Below are 18,658 nucleotides of genomic sequence, written 5' to 3'. Positions count from 1 at the left end.
CGGTTCTTCCTCTCTGTCCCCCCAAAACCGCCAGCCAAGGCTCGAGCCTATCACCAAGCGGTCTCCTCGCTTTGTCAATCAGGAGTCATAGTACCGGTACCCACGACCGACCGCTTCCGAGGGTTCTACTCCAATCTGTTCGTAGTTCCCAAGAAAGGAGGCAGTGTACGGCCCATACTAGACCTAAAACAGCTCAACAACTATGTACGGGTCCGTCATTTCTGCATGGAGTCCCTTCGGTCCATCATTGCGTCCATGGAGAAGGGAGAATATCTCGCCTCCATAGACATACAAGACGCATACCTGCATATACCTATTGCACCTGCCCATCAGAGGTTTTTTCTCAGGTTCGCAATAGGCCAGGACCACTACCAATTCGTGGCTCTCCCCTTTGGACTCGCCACGGCTCCCAGAGTGTTCACCAAGGTCATGGCAGCCACCATGGATGTCCTGCACTCCAGAGGCATAGTAGTCGTTCCATACCTGGACGATCTACTCATCAAGGCTCCCACCTTCAAGGACTGCGAGCTCAGCGTCTCAATCACAACCGATACTCTCAGTCGCATGGGCTGGTTAATCAACCTACAAAAGTCATCACCAACCCCGAGTCAGTCCCTGACCTTCCTGGGAATGTTATTCAACACCTCCAGGGGTCTAGTGCTCCTTCCCAAGGACAAGGCACTGGCTCTCCGACTAGCAGTTCGCACCCTCCTCCGCAAACCCCCTCGATCTCTCCGGTTTGCCATGAGAGTTCTCGGCAAGATGGCAGCGGCAATAGAAGCTGTCCCATTTGCCCAGTTTCACCTCAGACCTCTCCAACTAGCCATTCTCAAGTCCTGGGACAGGAATCCCTTTTCTCTCGACAGGGAGTTCCAGCTAACGTCGTCAACCAGGAGGTCCCTGCACTGGTGGCTCAAGCCAACCTCGCTAGCAAAGGGGAAATCCTTTCTCTCAGGTCAATGGAAGGTCCTGACCACCGACGCGAGCCTGACGGGTTGGGGTGCGGTGCACCTACACCACAGGGCACAGGGCAAGTGGTCCCCAGCGGAAGCGACCATGCCCATCAACATCCTGGAAATTCGTGCCATCCTACTGGCATTGAGGGCCTTCCATCACTTACTGGCAGCCTCTCACATCAGGATACAGTCGGACAATGCCACGGCTGTGGCATATGTGAATCATCAAGGGGGGACCCGCAGTACCCAGGCGATGCGGGAAGTGTCACATATCCTCCGCTGGGCGGAGGACACAGGGTCGGTTCTTTCGGCGGTCCACATTCCGGGTGTGGACAACTGGGAAGCAGACTTCCTCAGCCGACAAGGAATAGACCCGGGAGAGTGGTCTCTCCATCCCGAAATTTTTCAACAGATCTGTCTCCGCTGGGGGACCCCGGATGTGGACCTAATGGCATCCCATTTCAATGCCAAGGTCTCCAACTTCATTGCCAGAACACACGATCCGCGGTCGCTCGGAGCAGACGCTCTGGTTCAGGACTGGACCCAGTTCCAGCTTCTGTACATTTTTCCACCTCTCCCCCTGATATCCAGAGTGGTGAGGAAGATCAAACAAGAGGGAGTTCCAACCATCCTCATTGCACCAGACTGGCCCAGACGCACATGGTACGCCGACATCGTACAACTTACAGCAGACGCTCCTTGGCGTCTCCCCGACCGCCACGATCTTCTATCACAAGGGCCGTTCTACCACCAGAACTCAGGGGCTCTCAATTTGACGGCGTGGCCCTTGAGACCTGGGTTCTAACCCAGGCAGGGCTCTCGGCAGATGTCATTGGAACCATGATCAGAGCACGGAAACCAGCCTCTGCCAAGATTTATTACCGTACCTGGAAAGCTTTCTTTACCTGGTGCGAATCTCGTGGCCAGATCCTTTATTCCATACCCAAAGTACTTGGTTTTCTCCAATCGGGTCTGGAGGCCAGGCTGTCCTTGGGCTCGCTTAAGAGCCAGGTGTCAGCCCTCTCAGTGCTTTTCCAAAGCGCATTGCTACCAAGCCGCAAGTAAGTACTTTCCTTCAGGGGGTTTCCCGATTGGTTCCCCCCTACAGACGACCACTAGAAACGTGGGACCTCAACCTGGTCCTGACAGCATTGCAGGAACCACCCTTCGAACCTCTTAAGGAGGTCCCGCTCCGCCTTCTTTCCCAGAAGGTGGTTTTCCTGGTGGCAATCACCTCGCTACGCAGGGTGTCTGAACTGACAGCACTCTCCTGCAGACGGCCTTTCCTGGCATTTCACCAGGACAAGGTAGTTCTTCGTACGGTCCCATCCTTCCTCCCAAAGGTTGTGTCCGACTTCCACCTCAATGAGGAAATTTCACTACCATCCCTTTGTCCGGTTCCGGTTCATAGAGTGGAGAAGGCTCTGCATACGCTTGACCTTGTCAGGGCTTTGCGTATATATGTGTCTAGGACTGCGTCCTTCCGGAGGTCTGATTCCCTTTTCCTCCTTCCGGAAGGCGGCCACAAGGGTATGCCAGCTTCCAAAGCTACTCTTGCCAGGTGGATCAAATCCACCATACAAGAGGCGTATCGCCTTAAGAATTCTCCTCTTCCAGCCGGTATTACGGCACACTCTACACGGGCGGTAGGGGCCTCCTGGGCCATTCGGCACAACAAGTGTGTAAGGCGGCCACTTGGACTAGCTTACACACGTTTACTAAACACTACAGGGTTCATACCCAGTCCTCAGCGGACGCGAGCCTGGGTAGACGTGTCCTGCAGGCGGCGGTGCCCTAAGTGTACGGGCCTGTCTGCACAATATTCGTCCATTGCTTCCCACCCAGGGACTGCTTTAGGACGTCCCATGGTCCTGTGTCCCCCAATGAGGCGACAGAGTAAAGGAGATTTTTGTGTACTCACCGTAAAATCTCTTTCTCTTAGCCTCTAATTGGGGGACACAGCTCCCACCCTGTTGCCCTTTCCGGGCTGTTGTAACTGTTGAGTTCTCATATTGTTTCTTGAGCTCGTACATAGTTGCCTTCTTACAGGCATAATTATGTTATTCATGTTATGTTCCTCCTACTGCTTTTGCACAAAACTGGAGAAGGCTGATGCCGTCCAGGGGTGTATACTGCACAGGAGGAGCCACAGTTAATCTTTTTCAGATTGTGCATAGTGTCGCCTCCTAGTGGACAGCAGCATAACACCCATGGTCCTGTGTCCCCCAATTAGAGGCTAAGAGAAAGAGATTTTACGGTGAGTACACAAAAATCTCCTTTTTGGGAATACTTGAACCTAAAACTAAAAGAGCCACCTTGTTAGAATGCGGCATTACTGCTGCACAAGGTGGCTCTTTTAGTTTATAACGGCTGGAGGGGGTGACAGTGGCCCTTTAATCACCTGCACAGAATGATTCCAGTACCTTGTGCAGGGCGAAGGAAATCTTGAAAACACGCATAATTTGAGGCCCCTGATCTAAATGGTGAAACAAAAATTCTAGTAGCATTCACACTAACGGCACAGATGAGTCACAGTCATCATCTGACAAACAAAGCCTCAGATATGAGTAGTATGCACAAGTAGGAGTCATCGAGGTGTAGATTCCAGTCACTGTCGGCAAACATTCCATTATTTTTTTTTTCAGAAAACCAGAATTAAACGGTGGCTGTAAATTCACTGCCGCTATGGCATCAATAGAGCCTGAAGTTATTAGTCCATCTCTGCTGTAAGCTAAAGGTACCTTCACACTAAGCGACTTTGCAGCGAGAACGACGACGATCCGGGACGTTGCAGCGTCCTGGATAGTGATCTCGTTGTCTTTGACATGCAGCAGCGATCTGGATCCCGCTGTGATATCGCTGGTCGAAGCTGAAAGTTCAGAACGTTATTTCGTCGCTGATCACCCGCTGTCATCGCTGGATCGGTGTGTGACACCGATCCAGCGATGTGTTCACTTGTAACTAGGGTAAATATCGGGTTACTAAGTGCAGGGCTGCGCTTAGTAACCCAATATTTACCCTGGTTACCATTGTAAAAAAAAAAAAAAAACACTACATACTCACCTTCTGCTGTCTGTCATGTCGCCGGCCGTAAAGCAGAGCACAGCGGTGACGTCACCGCTGTGCTCTGCTTTACGGCCGGCTATGACACATTCAGTGCAGGGAAGCCGCCGGCGGGGGGACGTGACAGACATCAGAAGGTGAGTATGTAGTGTTTTTGGTTTTTTTTTTACTTTTACAATGGTAACCAGGGTAAATATTGGGTTACTAAGCGCAGCCCTGCACTTAGTAACCCGATGTTTACCTGGGTGCTGCAGGGGGACTTCGGCATCGTTGAGGACAGTTTCAACGATGCCGAAGTCGTTCCCCTGATCGTTGGAGAGAGCTATCTGTGTGACAGCTCCCCAGCGATCACACAACGACTTACCAACGATCGCATCGCTGGTTGTGATCGTTGGTAAGTCGTTTAGTGTAACGGTACCTTTAGTCTGACATATCTGATCAGTGATTACAGAGGCTACAAGGTATTGTACTAGTAATAATGGGCCTCATTGTAGAATTGCTTTGGCATCAAGGCCAGTGGTTCCTTCAGAGACTGGATTTACTTGATGAGATTAGCCAGCCTTGGAGGGGGTGGGTGGGAATATTCACAACCTAAGAAACCAAACACCTTATGTACTAATTACTTCAGGGTATTTGATCATTTTGTTAGTTAAGTTTGGTAAGGTACATAGCCAGTGTGAACATACACTTAACATATGCTCCACGTGTATTTTAATTTTATATTTTAGTTTTGGGGTGGGAACACTGCAGATTAGTTTGTAATTTTCACTGGTTTCTCCTGCCCCAGCAGCCCTCCCAATATTCATTAACCAAGAGCAGACGCGAGACCGCTGCAGCCAATCCAACCTATGTGAGTGGTTGCAGAGCGCTCATATGGAGTCATTGCCAGCGTCGGGCACAATTCTGCAGACAGGAGCCACAATTTCTCTGCAGAGCCAGATTCAGTTAAGGGACATCCCCATCTCTAAGATCCTGTGCCAATATGTAGTATGTGTAGTAGTGAATACCTCCAATTAGAAATTTGCACAATACATTTCTAATTGGAGGCATTTGCTAATATTACTACACCTACTATGCATTGGGATAAAATCGTAGAGATGTTTAAAGGTACCTTCACACTAAACGACTTTGCAACGATAACAATCTGTGACGTTGCAGCGTCCTGGATAGCGATATCGTTGTGTTTGACACGCAGCAGCGATCTGGATCCTGCTGTGATATTGCTGGTCGTTGCTGAAAGTCCAGAACTTTATTTGGTCGTCAGATCGGCGTGTATCGTCGTGTTTGACAGCAAAAGCAACGATGCCAGCAATGTTTTACAATGGTAACCAGGGTAAATATCGGGTTACTAAGCGCGGGGCCGCGCTTAGTAACCCGATATTTACCCTGGTTACCATTGTAAATGTCAAAAAAAACAATACATACTCACCTTCTGATGTCCGTCAGGTCCCTGGCAGTCTGCTTCCCGCACTGACTGAGCGCCGGCCGGCTGTGAAGCACAGCGGTGACGTCACCGCTGTGCTCTGCTTTTACTTTACGGCCGGCGCTCAGTCAGTGCGGGAAGCAGACGGCCAGGGACCTGACGGACATCAGAAGGTGAGTGTGTTTTTTTTACATTTACAATGGTAACCAGGGTAAACATCGGGTTACTAAGCGTGGCTCTGCGCTTAGTAACCCGATGTTTACCCGGGGACCTCAGCATCGTTGGTCGCTGGAGAGCTGTCTGTGTGACAGCTCTCCAGCGATGCTGGATAAACCACTTAAAACCTATACTACAAGTGTGACAACATTTAGAGGGGTCCCAAGTCCTTACATACAGGTATAAGTGGTTTAGGGGATTTTTTCGGAGATTACCTTTGACATGTCAACGTTCCTGCAGAATACTATACCTTAATGCTTCCACTAGAGATTAAGCCTTTTCCAGACATTGACTTAACGCCTTACTGGTCACTTATATATTCTGTTTTACAAAAACTGAACTTTAGGCCCGTTGAGACAAGAAGCAGGTTCAGAACCTGCACACCGAGATGTCAGATTTCTAAAGCATTAAAATTCCCATGTCGTGTAAACCTATCCCTAGCGCTCCTTATCAGATGCCACATTGCTCTTCCTCAGGAATGTGCCGCAGTGGGCGGGAGCCCCCGAGGAAGCGCCATGTGCCACAGTGGGCGAGAGCCCCCGAGGAGACACTTAAAGCATAAAAGTAACAAACCGTTTTGGAAACCAGATCAGTGTTAAGAAGAAAGTCAGAAATGGCTTTTATCTCCAAGGAACAGACCATAATAAATCACCATATCGATAACAGGATAACGAAATAATATTTATTTATAAATATTAAGAAAATATTATACAAATAAAAAACATGTTAAATAAAATGTTGCAAACCCTCCTAACAGAAGGGGAGCAACTAACTAAATCTCCCCAGTAGGGGCACTGCAAACAATTACTACATAGGTCTTATACAAATAGATTGGAGAGAAGGGGCAGGATGCAATTTTTCTAATCCAGAAAAATAAAAATGTACAGTTTGGCACGACTTTCTTGGAACAAAGTGGACAGTTGTCAGATTTACTACCGATCCCAGGAATTGGGAGTACATTAGTGCAAATCTCCATCTGTTTGGAGCGGCCAGAGACCAGGATTAAGCAGCCATCAGTGCACGTTACGGCAATGCACATGTAATGCCACGCAATGCCGGGCAGGGTGAGGTAGATGCAGATGAGGCCGGTCCGTGCCACTTGACTAGTAAGTGTCGTACCATTTTTTTTTTTTTTGCATTGAGATATGATCAGTAACATTTATGGGGGAATCAGAACATAAAACGGGTCACATTTTGGGGCTTCCTGGCACCCATGTACATGGAGTTAATGCAAACTAAAAAACAATTTAAAACCATCCACTAATGAAATAAACGTCCTCCAATAACACTGTCAAAACTGAACGTCCCACCCGGACCCAGTGCAAAAGATTACTACAAGTGAGTGCAAAAATAAAAATTTAGAAAAAAATCAGGCAGAAGAGTTCACATGTCCATAACTGTATACGAGGGGTTTGCATATAATCCAGCCCAGATGTTTTCTCTGTGATGAGGTTTCAGACAAAAGCCAATGGCGGCCTCCGTCTCGGCGATCCGTCTCTGGAAGCGGCTGTGATCTCGGGCGTACACTTCCCAGGGTCCTTTCCGGGCCATTCTGTGAGCAAAGCTCCAGGTAATGATAGGGTGGATGGTGACTTTGGATGAGAAGCGCACCTAAAATAGAAAAGGGTTAAATATAAGATCCAGGTTTAACAATAAAGCTTCATTAGATCTGAGTCTAACATAGCAGGTCTGTGACTCCCCGGGGAGGACAGGCCACACCATGTGATAATTACAGTCATTTACACCATTAATGAGCCAAGTCATGATGACGACAGCAGTCACCGACTGTCTACTCCCCAACGTCTCCCATCCATCACCACCTGATTGTTTCAGAAGATGACATCACGCCTCACGAGACACATTATGCAACGACCTGAAACTTTAGATCTCAGCGCTAACACTAATCCCCAGGTAGAAATATTGAATTTCTTCCCAGACTTGTCCTAATTATCTCACAGCAAAAGGCATCAGGGACTGAATATAGTATATTTTTGGCCACCATCTTTCCTGTAAGCAGAGAAGGTCCCCTTACTTAACCTCAAGAGTCACTTATTGGATGTATGCAAGGTACTGTAAAGCCCTCCTTGTATTTCCTAACTTGTATTGAGGGGTAATCTCCTGACTTACAGATGTGGGACGAGCAGTTTTGGCCACTCTGAATTACAGTACATGATCCTTTGCCACCAGAGGTGTTGAACATTACAGGCTCGGCTGATTTACTTGGGTGGGACAAATTGCCGTCAGATGGGTATACAGCACCCCAACCCCTTGACAGGGTCATGAGATGACTACCATCCCCACCTACAAATTGAGCCATCTGTGGACAACTCAGGTACTCAGTGGTGGGGCAGATACATTAAGGTGCCAACACCAGTCTTAATGAACCACACTCACACTCCAAAGATGCACAAGTTTAGCTAAAAAGTGTAGAAGAAAAAAAAAAAAAAAAGCCAAAGCAAGCCTTCAACAGTTTACTTCTACTGTATCTTATCACTTACTTTCTTGGTGCTCTGGTCAGCTTCCTCCTTGGCCTCCTCCTTGGGCAGCGTACACTTGTGAGTAGACTTGTATCCGGAGAGCATCGGCTTCTTACACAGCTTGGTCTTCAGTTTTGGTTTTTCAGTAACAGTCCCACACTCCATTTTGACATCACGAACTTCAGAACAGTCCAAGTTACCCAGGATCTGCTGCGTTCTACCACTTTCGATGGAGACCTCTTTATTTGGCCTCTTGGGACCTTTCGTAGGCATGGCAAAAGAAAGCGGATTATACGGATCATCGCTGCGGCAGAAGGATGCCCACAAGTCATCGTTGTCTTCCTGGCATGAATTACTCTCTTCATCCCAAGAGTCCTCGTCAGACCAATCACTTCCTACGCCGAGGTCCTCTTCACACTTGGACCCTGGAGTCCAGGACTCTTGCATGCCGCTGTCCGTAGACATCTCTTCTTGTGAGAAGTCTAAACCTTTAACACTGTCCACTTCAGACTCCTCGGAGGAGTCTGTCTCATCAGTTGGCATGCAGATCATGGACATGATTGGGTTGGTACAAGATGGTAGAAGAACCTGTTCTTTCAGCATCTGCTCACATTCACTGTCCACCTCCATGTTTGTGATGTCTCCTACAGTCTCCATCGTTAAACTGCAGATCTCCCCATCCATCATCTTCTCCGGCTCCATCGGACCTTCGCAGTGACCCTTAGTCACCATATTCATTGGCTTCTCACTCTTAGACATGGCCACCCTCTTGTAAACGTACACGCTCATCAGTAGTGGTAACAGAACGTCCAGAACACTCCAGCACACCACCACGACGGCACGCAAGGCCTTGCTCAAAAAGCCACGAGGAAGCATGATCCAATACACGGTGCGTTTCTGCAGAAGGTTCTTGCTCAGGGAAATTATGGTCTGTAGGATCCTGGCGGCCATTGTGACTATAACCACGTCTGACCCAAAGTCAGTGAGGACAACCGGCAACTGTGGATGATCCTTCAGGACGTCAAACTGGGAAGCGGTGCCTCTATGCCAGCGGCTTGGAGAAGTCAAGTTTTTCCAGTATAAACGAAAGTTGAGATGGTCCAGTCCCATTCTGTAGGATACTAAAATAAAAATGGGCGAGTTAGAAACGGATCATGAGCAATGTAAGAACAGATCCAAGCACTAGACAGACAAGGGTCCCTGTGAGAATGGAGTGATGAGACCACCCTAGTTTATTAAAAAAAAAAAAAAAAACACAACAACTCAGATTTGAGATAAGTTTCGCCATGAAACCGCTTCATCAGGGATTCTCAAGCTGGAACAACAAGTTCCTAGCCACAGGACCACCATAGACCTCAATGGGGAACGCTGATCCCCATTACAATGGTACGGTAGTGTATGATGCACCAGACCCCCAGTCATTCACTAGTGAGGGGCTACTGAAAAAAAGCCAAGCCCAGTAGCCCCAGAGGGAATAAATAGAGCAACAGACACTGCCAGGGGTAAAAGGGCCACATTGTGATATCAGTGCAGGCCCCAGCAGTCGGGTCATCATGTGGAGAAGGGGGCAACTTGGTCCACCCCCATTACTTGCCCTACTTAAAGGGACACACACCCTAACTTCAATGAATGAACCCACATCAGCCCCATAGGAAGTGGATGGTAAACAGTTACTTCATAGAAAGTCACATCCGGTCAGTGCCTCGCATACGTACCAGGGGGCGCTATCAGCCTGTGACCAGGGCGCTCCAGCAGAAGTTAGCGGCGGTCTCCTGGGCTGGAGGCTCCTGGATACTCCGGTGGAAGGCGGCGGGGGGTCGCACTTCAGCTCTTCCGACTGGTCTCTTGCTCAGGACACAGCACATGAGGGAGAGGCGATGACTAAGCGGAGAACAGCTATCGGTATCGGCCATACCTGGTCATCAGGGCGCAGGATCTGTTATCGTTGTGTTTGTGATTCAGGCGTAAAATGACGAAAGAGCGGAGGAGCGGTGCTTATATAGGATTCTGAACGGACCAATGAGCGAGCAGGGGGCGTGGAAGTTGGAAATTACGTGAAGCACGGCTCGTCGTACAATAATGGGAGGAGCTATCTTGTTACCATGGAGACGGGGAGGGTCTGGAAACGTCACGTGCTAAATATAGCAACCGTGACGTCAGGAGAGTCCTGAAATGACGGGAAATTACTGGAGTCTCGATGTGATTTCCAGGGGAAAGATGAGGTCTCACTTTACGGCCGTGTACGAGTGATAACGGTCATCGTGAGAAGAAAAACTTCCATGTCTGACGTGTGGAGAGCAGAGCTTATAGCCCGTGTCTACCCCCATAACAGACACAGAGCCCCCATAACACAGAGTCCGAGCCCCCATAATACTGAGAGACACAGCCCCCATAACAGAGACACAGAGCCCCCATAACACAGAGACACAGAGCCCCCATAACAGAGACAGAGCCCCCATAACAGAGAAACAGCCCCCATAACACAGACACAGCCCCCATAACACAGAGACAGAGCCCCCATAACACAGAGAGACAGAGCCCCCATAACACAGAGAGACAGAGCCCCCATAACAGAGACACAGAGCCCCCATAACAGAGACACAGAGCCCCCATAACAGAGAGAGACGGAGCCCCCATAACACAGAGACAGAGCCCCAATAACACAGAGAGACAGAGCCCCCATAACAGAGACAGAGCCCCCATAACAGAGAGAGACAGAGCCCCCAGAACACAGAGACAGAGCCCCCATAACAGAGACACAGAGCCCCCATAACACAGAGCCCCATAACAGAGACACAGAGCCCCATAACAGAGACACAGAGCCCCCATAACACAGAGAGACAGCCCCCATAACACAGAGAGACAGAGCCCCCATAACAGAGAGAGACAGAGCCCCCAGAACACAGAGAGACAGAGCCCCCATAACAGAGAGACAGAGCCCCCGTAACAGACACAGAGCACCCATAACACAGACACAGAGCCCCCATAACAGAGACAGAGCCCCCATAACACAGAGACACAGAGCCCCCATAACAGAGAGACAGAGCCCCCATAACAGAGAGACACAGAGCCCCCATAACACAGAGACACAGAGCCCCCATAACAGAGAGACAGAGCCCCCATAACAGAGACACAGAGCCACCATAACAGACACAGAGCCCCCATAACAGAGACACAGATCCCCCATAACAGACACAGAGCTCCCATAACAAAAGGAGACACAGAGCTCCCATAACAGAGACACAGATCTCCCATAACACAGAGAGACACAGAGCCCCCATAACAGAGACACAGAGCCCCCATAACACAGAGAGACAGAGCCCCCATAACAGAGACACAGAGCCCCCATAACACAGAGACACAGAGCCCCCATAACAGACACAGAGCCCCCATAACAGAGAGACAGAGCCCCCATAACACAGAGACAGAGCCCCCATAACAGACACAGAGCCCCCATAACACAGAGACAGAGCCCCCATAACAGAGACAGAGCCCCATAACACAGAGAGACATAGAGCCCCCATAACACAGAGACACAGAGCCCCCATAACAGAGACAGAGCCCCCATAACAGAGAGACACAGAGCCCCCATAACAGAGAGACACAGAGCCCCCATAACAGAGAGACACAGAGCCCCCATAACAGAGAGACACAGAGCCCCCATAACACAGAGAGACAGAGCCCCCATAACAGAGCCACAGAGCCCCATAACACAGAGAGACAGAGCCCCCATAACAGAGACACAGAGCCCCCATAACAGAGAGAGACAGAGCCCCCATAACACAGAGACAGAGCCCCAATAACAGAGAGACAGAGCCCCCATAATAGAGACAGAGCCCCCATAATAGAGACAGAGCCCCCATAACAGAGAGAGACACAGAGCCCCATAACAGACACAGAGCCCCCATAACACAGAGAGACAGAGCCCCCATAACAGAGACACAGAGCCCCCATAACAGAGAGAGACACAGAGCCCCCATAACAGAGACACAGAGCCCCCATAACACAGAGAGACAGAGCCCCCATAACAGAGAGAGACAGAGCCCCCAGAACACAGAGAGACAGAGCCCCCATAACAGAGACACAGAGCCCCCATAACACAGAGAGACAGAGCCCCCATAACAAAGACACAGAGCCCCCATAACAGAGAGAGAGACACAGAGCCCCCATAATAGAGACACAGAGCCCCCATAACAGAGACACAGCCCCCATAACACAGAGAGACAGAGCCCCCATAACAGAGAGAGAGACAGAGCCCCCAGAACAGAGAGACAGAGCCCCCATAACAGAGAGACACAGCCCCCATAACAGAGACAGAGCCCCCGTAAAAGACACAGAGCACCCATAACACAGACACAGAGCCCCCATAACAGAGACAGAGCCCCCATAACACAGACACAGAGCCCCCATAACACAGAGAGACAGAGCCCCCATAACAGAGACACAGAGCCCCCATAACACAGAGAGACAGAGCCCCCATAACAGAGACACAGAGCCCCCATAACAGAGAGGGACACAGAGCCCCCATAGCAGAGACACAGAGCCCCCATAACAGAGACACAGAGCCCCCAAAACACAGAGAGACAGAGCCCCCATAACAGAGAGAGACAGAGCCCCCAGAACACAGAGAGACAGAGCCCCCATAACAGAGAGACACAGCCCCCATAACACAGAGACAGAGCCCCCGTAACAGACACAGAGCACCCATAACACAGACACAGAGCCCCCATAACAGAGACAGAGCCCCCATAACACAAGAGAGACAGAGCCCCCATAACAGAGACACAGATCCCCCATAACAGACACAGAGCCCCCATAACACAGAGACACAGAGCCCCCATAACACAGAGACACAGAGCCCCCATAACACAGAGAGACAGAGCCCCCATAACAGAGTCACAGAGCCACCATAACAGACACAGAGCCCCCATAACAGAGACACAGATCCCCCATAACAGGCACAGAGCTCCCATAACAAAGGGAGACACAGAGCTCCCATAACAGAGACACAGAGCCCCCATAACAGAGACACAGAGCCCCCATAACACAGAGAGACAGAGCCCCCATAACAGAGACACAGAGCCCCCATAACACAGAGACACAGAGCCCCCATAACACAGAGACAGAGCCTCCATAACAGACACAGAGCCCCCATAACAGAGAGACAGAGCCCCCATAACACAGAGAGACAGAGCCCCCATAACACAGAGACAGAGCCCCCATGACAGACACAGAGCCCCCATAACACAGAGACAGAGCCACCGTAACAGACACAGAGCACCCATAACACAGACACAGCCCCCATAACAGAGACAGAGCCCCCATAACACAGAGAGACACAGAGCCCCCATAACAGAGACACAGAGCCCCCATAACAGAGACAGAGCCCCCATAACAGAGAGACACAGAGCCCCCATAACAGAGAGACACAGAGCCCCCATAACAAAGAGAGACAGAGCCCCCATAACAGAGACACAGAGCCCCCATAACAGAGACACCGAGCCCCCATAACAGAGACAGAGCTCCCATAACAAAGGGAGACACAGAGCCCCCATAACAGAGACACCGAGCCCCCATAACAGACACAGAGCCCCCATAACAGAGACACAGAGCCCCCATAACAGAGAGACACAGAGCCCCCATAACAGAGACAGAGACAGAGCCCCCAGAACAGAGAGACAGAGCCCCCATAACAGAGAGACACAGCCCCCATAACAGAGACAGAGCCCCCGTAACAGACACAGAGCACCCATAACACAGACACAGAGCCCCCATAACAGAGACAGAGCCCCCATAACACAGACACAGAGCCCCCATAACACAGAGAGACAGAGCCCCCATAGCAGAGAGAGACAGAGCCCCCAGAACACAGAGAGACAGAGCCCCCATAACAGAGAGACACAGCCCCCATAACACAGAGACAGAGCCCCCGTAACAGACACAGAGCACCCATAACACAGACACAGAGCCCCCATAACAGAGACAGAGCCCCCATAACACAAGAGAGACAGAGCCCCCATAACAGAGACACAGATCCCCCATAACAGACACAGAGCCCCCATAACACAGAGACACAGAGCCCCCATAACACAGAGACACAGAGCCCCCATAACACAGAGAGACAGAGCCCCCATAACAGAGTCACAGAGCCACCATAACAGACACAGAGCCCCCATAACAGAGACACAGATCCCCCATAACAGACACAGAGCTCCCATAACAAAGGGAGACACAGAGCTCCCATAACAGAGACACAGAGCCCCCATAACAGACACAGAGCCCCCATAACACAGAGAGACAGAGCCCCCATAACAGAGACACAGAGCCCCCATAACACAGAGACACAGAGCCCCCATAACACAGAGACAGAGCCCCCATAACAGACACAGAGCCCCCATAACAGAGAGACAGAGCCCCCATAACACAGAGAGACAGAGCCCCCATAACACAGAGACAGAGCCACCGTAACAGACACAGAGCACCCATAACACAGACACAGCCCCCATAACAGAGACAGAGCCCCCATAACACAGAGAGACACAGAGCCCCCATAACAGAGACACAGAGCCCCCATAACACAGAGAGACAGAGCCCCCATAACAGAGACACAGAGCCCCCATAACAGAGACACCGAGCCCCCATAACAGAGACAGAGCTCCCATAACAAAGGGAGACACAGAGCCCCCATAACAGAGACACCGAGCCCCCATAACAGACACAGAGCCCCCATAACAGAGACACAGAGCCCCCATAACAGAGAGACACAGAGCCCCCATAACAGAGACACAAAGCCCCATAACAGAGACACAGAGCCCCCATAACATTGACCCCATAACAGACACAGCCCCCATAACAGAGGCAGACACAGTGTCTATTAGGAGCGGCCCTATGTGACTGATCGGCGCAGACACAATAATGATTTCCGCCCTGCAGCATTTTTTATACATTTGATGTCACTTTTCTTTGTTTTCTCTCCGGATCTTCGCTGACATTTTTCTCCCGCTGTTTTTGACGTTTGTGCAGACTATACCACACTCTTCATTTTTGCCTGTAACCTTCCTTTCGGCCCTTTAACCCAAAAAGTTGTACGTTTCTCAAAACGGCAGAAAAGATGTTATGAAAAAAAATCTGGGCTCGATAAACTTCCCGTGGGCACAGGGACAGGGGCGGCTGGAGCACATCTGAAACAAATGGAGTGCCTTTCCGAAAAAGTCGCAAATCACGAATCAAGTCGTGAACATCTAGGAACCCCCAAAGCTCCCTCACAATGACGAAGATACAAAAAAGAAGAGGCGCAAAATGAAAGATGAATATGAACGCAGAGAAAAAATGCTAATTTTCATTTTTTTTTTGCACCATTTTTTAAGCAAATTAAAAGCTGCTTTTTTTACAGGGCCAACAAAAGCTACAAGATTTCAGAAAGTTCCTCCCAAAAAACCCGCTGTGTTTAAACAAAGCCTTAGAAATGTTAATGAGGAGACTCCAATCAATACTTACAGGATCCCAAAGTACAAAGACCCCTGAGACCACAAGAGATGTCCCATTGTTTCACAACCATCAGGGGGGAGACCAGCTGGACAGGATGTGAATGGAGACTGATCAGGATGCGGTTTCCACTGTAGGGAAAGAACAGGTTCCGAGCCGCTTTTTGATCACAAGGTGAGATACAATGTCTCCATGTTGTTATTGTTCGGTTTCCATGTCATTCCATCTCGATATTGGTTCCCATTTCTTGTAAGACAAGATGATAATCGTTAAGATTCACAACACTTACAACTCATTGTGTAATGTAAACAGGGATAATATAAAAAGGGAAAAAAAATCATTGTGTAATAAGGGAGGACACTGTAAAAAGAAAAAGCGCTATACTTAAGGTGCTACAATGTGACTATGTACGCACATTTAATACAAACTAAAAACAGCTTTTTACAGTAGCAGCAAAACGTATAAGATTTCAGAAATCTCATACATACGCCCCATTACATAAGACATGGGCCGTAGTTCCCATGAGCCCAAAGGTCTGTGTGCACTGGACTTATCTCAGGCAAATATGTGTATGCAAAGCACACATCCCATGGATGTTTCCAGGAACATCGGTATAGACTTAGGTCAGCCATTATAAACACTTAAAGGAGTGAGCAGGAGGGGGCAAGGGTATGGGTACACACACTGCAGTCTACCGGCCCTGCTTGTGAGCCCATGGCGGTACTTTATTGTCCTCCTCCTCTGTATTCCGGCTCATAGAGAAGGGTCCAGATTAGGGGACAACATTCTCTTTTTTTTAATATTCTGAGCCCCTGACAATAAGTGGGCACTTCATTGTGCTGATCGGCCGGGGTCTCGGATCCTCATTAATCGAATATTGATGGTCTATAAGTATAATGGTCTGCAGAGGTGGTCATAGCGGTATGTAGTGGCATTATTTTGGCACTCCATGGCAGTATAATCTGAAGGCACTGTATAACTGTGATGACCTATACGTAGGATAACTCATCAATGTCAGAGCGTTGGGGTCCGGCACCCACCGATCTGCTCTTATAGCTCCGGGGGAGGCTGCATGTTAATATTGAAGGGTCTCACTGTTTCTCCCCTCTATGGTACACTTGATTGGGCACATTTTTTCTCTGCTACCGATTTGCTGGTTCTGGTGGAAATGTGCAGCTTCAGAGGCCGACACAGGCTGCTATACAAAGCGAAACAGTGCAGAGTCCTGTAGTCAGTGTACAGGGGCAGCACCAACTGCAGGGGGCGATAGAGGGTGCAGGGGTCATGGTCTCTGTACTCACCCCTCTATACCGCACACCCCTATATACCGATCTACACTGCTAACCTCGCTATACTGCTCACCTCTGTACACTGATCACCTGTCTACATCACTCATCTCTATATAGTGATCACCCCAATATTCAGCTCACCCCTAGGTAGTACTCGCCTCTCCACACCGGTCACCTCTCTACAGTGCTCACCTCTCTACACCAATTACCTCTCTATACTGCTAACCCCTCTGAACTGCTCATCCCTCTATACTGCAGTCGTCTCTACACCATTCACCCCTCAATACTGCTCACTCCTCTTTACTGTTTACCTCTCTACACCACTGCTCACCCTTCAATGCTGCTCAACCCTCTATCTGCTCACCCCTCTATATACTGCTCACCCCTCTATACTGCTCACCCCTCTATACTGCTCAACCCTCTATACTGCTCACCCCTTCACCTATGTATACTGCTCATCCCTCTGCACTATTCAGCCCTCTATACTGCTCACCCCTCTATATACTGTTCACCCCTCTATACTGCTCACCCCTCTATACTGCTCACCCCTCTACACTGCTCACCCCTCTACACTGCTCACCCCTCTACACTGCTCACCCCTCCATACTGCTCACCCCTCTACACTGCTCACCCCTCCCCTCTATACTGCTCACCCCTCTATACTTCTCACCCCTCTACACTGCTCACCCCTCCATACTGCTCACCCCTCTACACTGCTCACCCCTCTATACTGCTCACCCCTCTATACTGCTCACCCCTCCATACTGCTCACCCCTCTACACTGCTCACCCCTCCCCTCTATACTGCTCACCCCTCTATACTGCTCACCCCTCTACACTGCTCACCCCTCCCCTCTATACTGCTCACCCCTCTATACTTCTCACCCCTCTACACTGCTCACCCCTCTACACTGCTCACCCCTCTATACTGCTCACCCCTCTACACTGCTCACCCCTCTACACTGCTCACCCCTCTATACTGCTCACCCCTCTACACTGCTCACCCCTCTATACTGCTCACCTCTGTACACTGCTCACCCCTCTATACTGCTCACCCCTCTACACTGCTCACCCCTCTACACTGCTCACCCCTCTATACTGCTCACCCCTCTACACTGCTCACCCCTCTACACTGCTCACCCCTCTACACTGCTCACCCCTCTATACTGCTCACCCCTCTACACTGCTCACCCCTCTATACTGCTCACCCCTCTACACTGCTCACCCCTCTATACTGCTCACCCCTCCCTACTGCTCACCCCTCTATACTGCTCACCCCTCTACACTGCTCAGCCCTCTACACTGCTTACCCCTCTATACTGCTCACCCCTCTATACTGCTCACCCCTCTATACTGCTCTCCTCTCGTGACTATAGAGCAGAGCTGTGCAGGTTGTCACGTTGTGAGTTGTAATAATCCGTGCTGTCGGTCATGTGAGATCCGGCACGAGCGTCTTCTGCATTCCTCACCGCACAGTTACATTTTTATAAGACTTTCCTACACATGTATGAAGCGTAATCAGTGCAACATCTCTCTTCTTAGCCCCTTCTGTTGCCCCCTGTCTGGTTTTCTGGTGTCTGGTGGTCTTACAAACCCTGGGGTCCCCCCGGTGATCAGGGACTGGTGCGACTGCCACCTCTGAATCCTGTTAATCTACACTTACTAGATTCCTTCAGGTCCATTTTCTGCCCAAATATGTTGTGATCAGAAATATAGCAAATGGGACAGCGCTTATCTAGCTCCATTCACA

The 18,658-nt window shown here is 49.9% G+C and overlaps 1 protein-coding gene across 1 annotated transcript; it reads right to left on the bottom strand.

The window, feature by feature from the left end:
* Positions 1–6,326: 6,326 nt before the first annotated feature.
* Positions 6,327–10,106, bottom strand: LOC143770277 (uncharacterized). Its single transcript, XM_077259745.1, has 3 exons — positions 9,851–10,106; positions 8,157–9,256; positions 6,327–7,269 (listed from the first exon to the last, which is right to left on the bottom strand). Exons 2-3 carry the CDS (start codon positions 9,243–9,245, stop codon positions 7,042–7,044), a joined length of 1,317 nt encoding a protein of 438 aa, XP_077115860.1. The 5' UTR covers positions 9,246–9,256; positions 9,851–10,106; the 3' UTR covers positions 6,327–7,041.
* Between the last annotated feature and the right edge of the window lie 8,552 nt (positions 10,107–18,658).

Source organism: Ranitomeya variabilis, chromosome 4 (genome assembly GCF_051348905.1).
Source record: "Ranitomeya variabilis isolate aRanVar5 chromosome 4, aRanVar5.hap1, whole genome shotgun sequence".
Taxonomy (NCBI): domain Eukaryota; kingdom Metazoa; phylum Chordata; class Amphibia; order Anura; family Dendrobatidae; genus Ranitomeya; species Ranitomeya variabilis.
This window is presented reverse-complemented; position numbering and strand designations above follow the sequence as displayed.

Coding starts and splice junctions, on each gene's coding strand:
- LOC143770277 (XM_077259745.1), bottom strand. CDS start 9,245: ATGGGACTGGACCATCTCAACTTTCGTTTATACTGGAAAAACTTGACT. Junction 7,270..8,156: donor CTGACCAGAGCACCAAGAAA/GTAAGTGATAAG, acceptor TTTCTATTTTAG/GTGCGCTTCTCATCCAAAGT.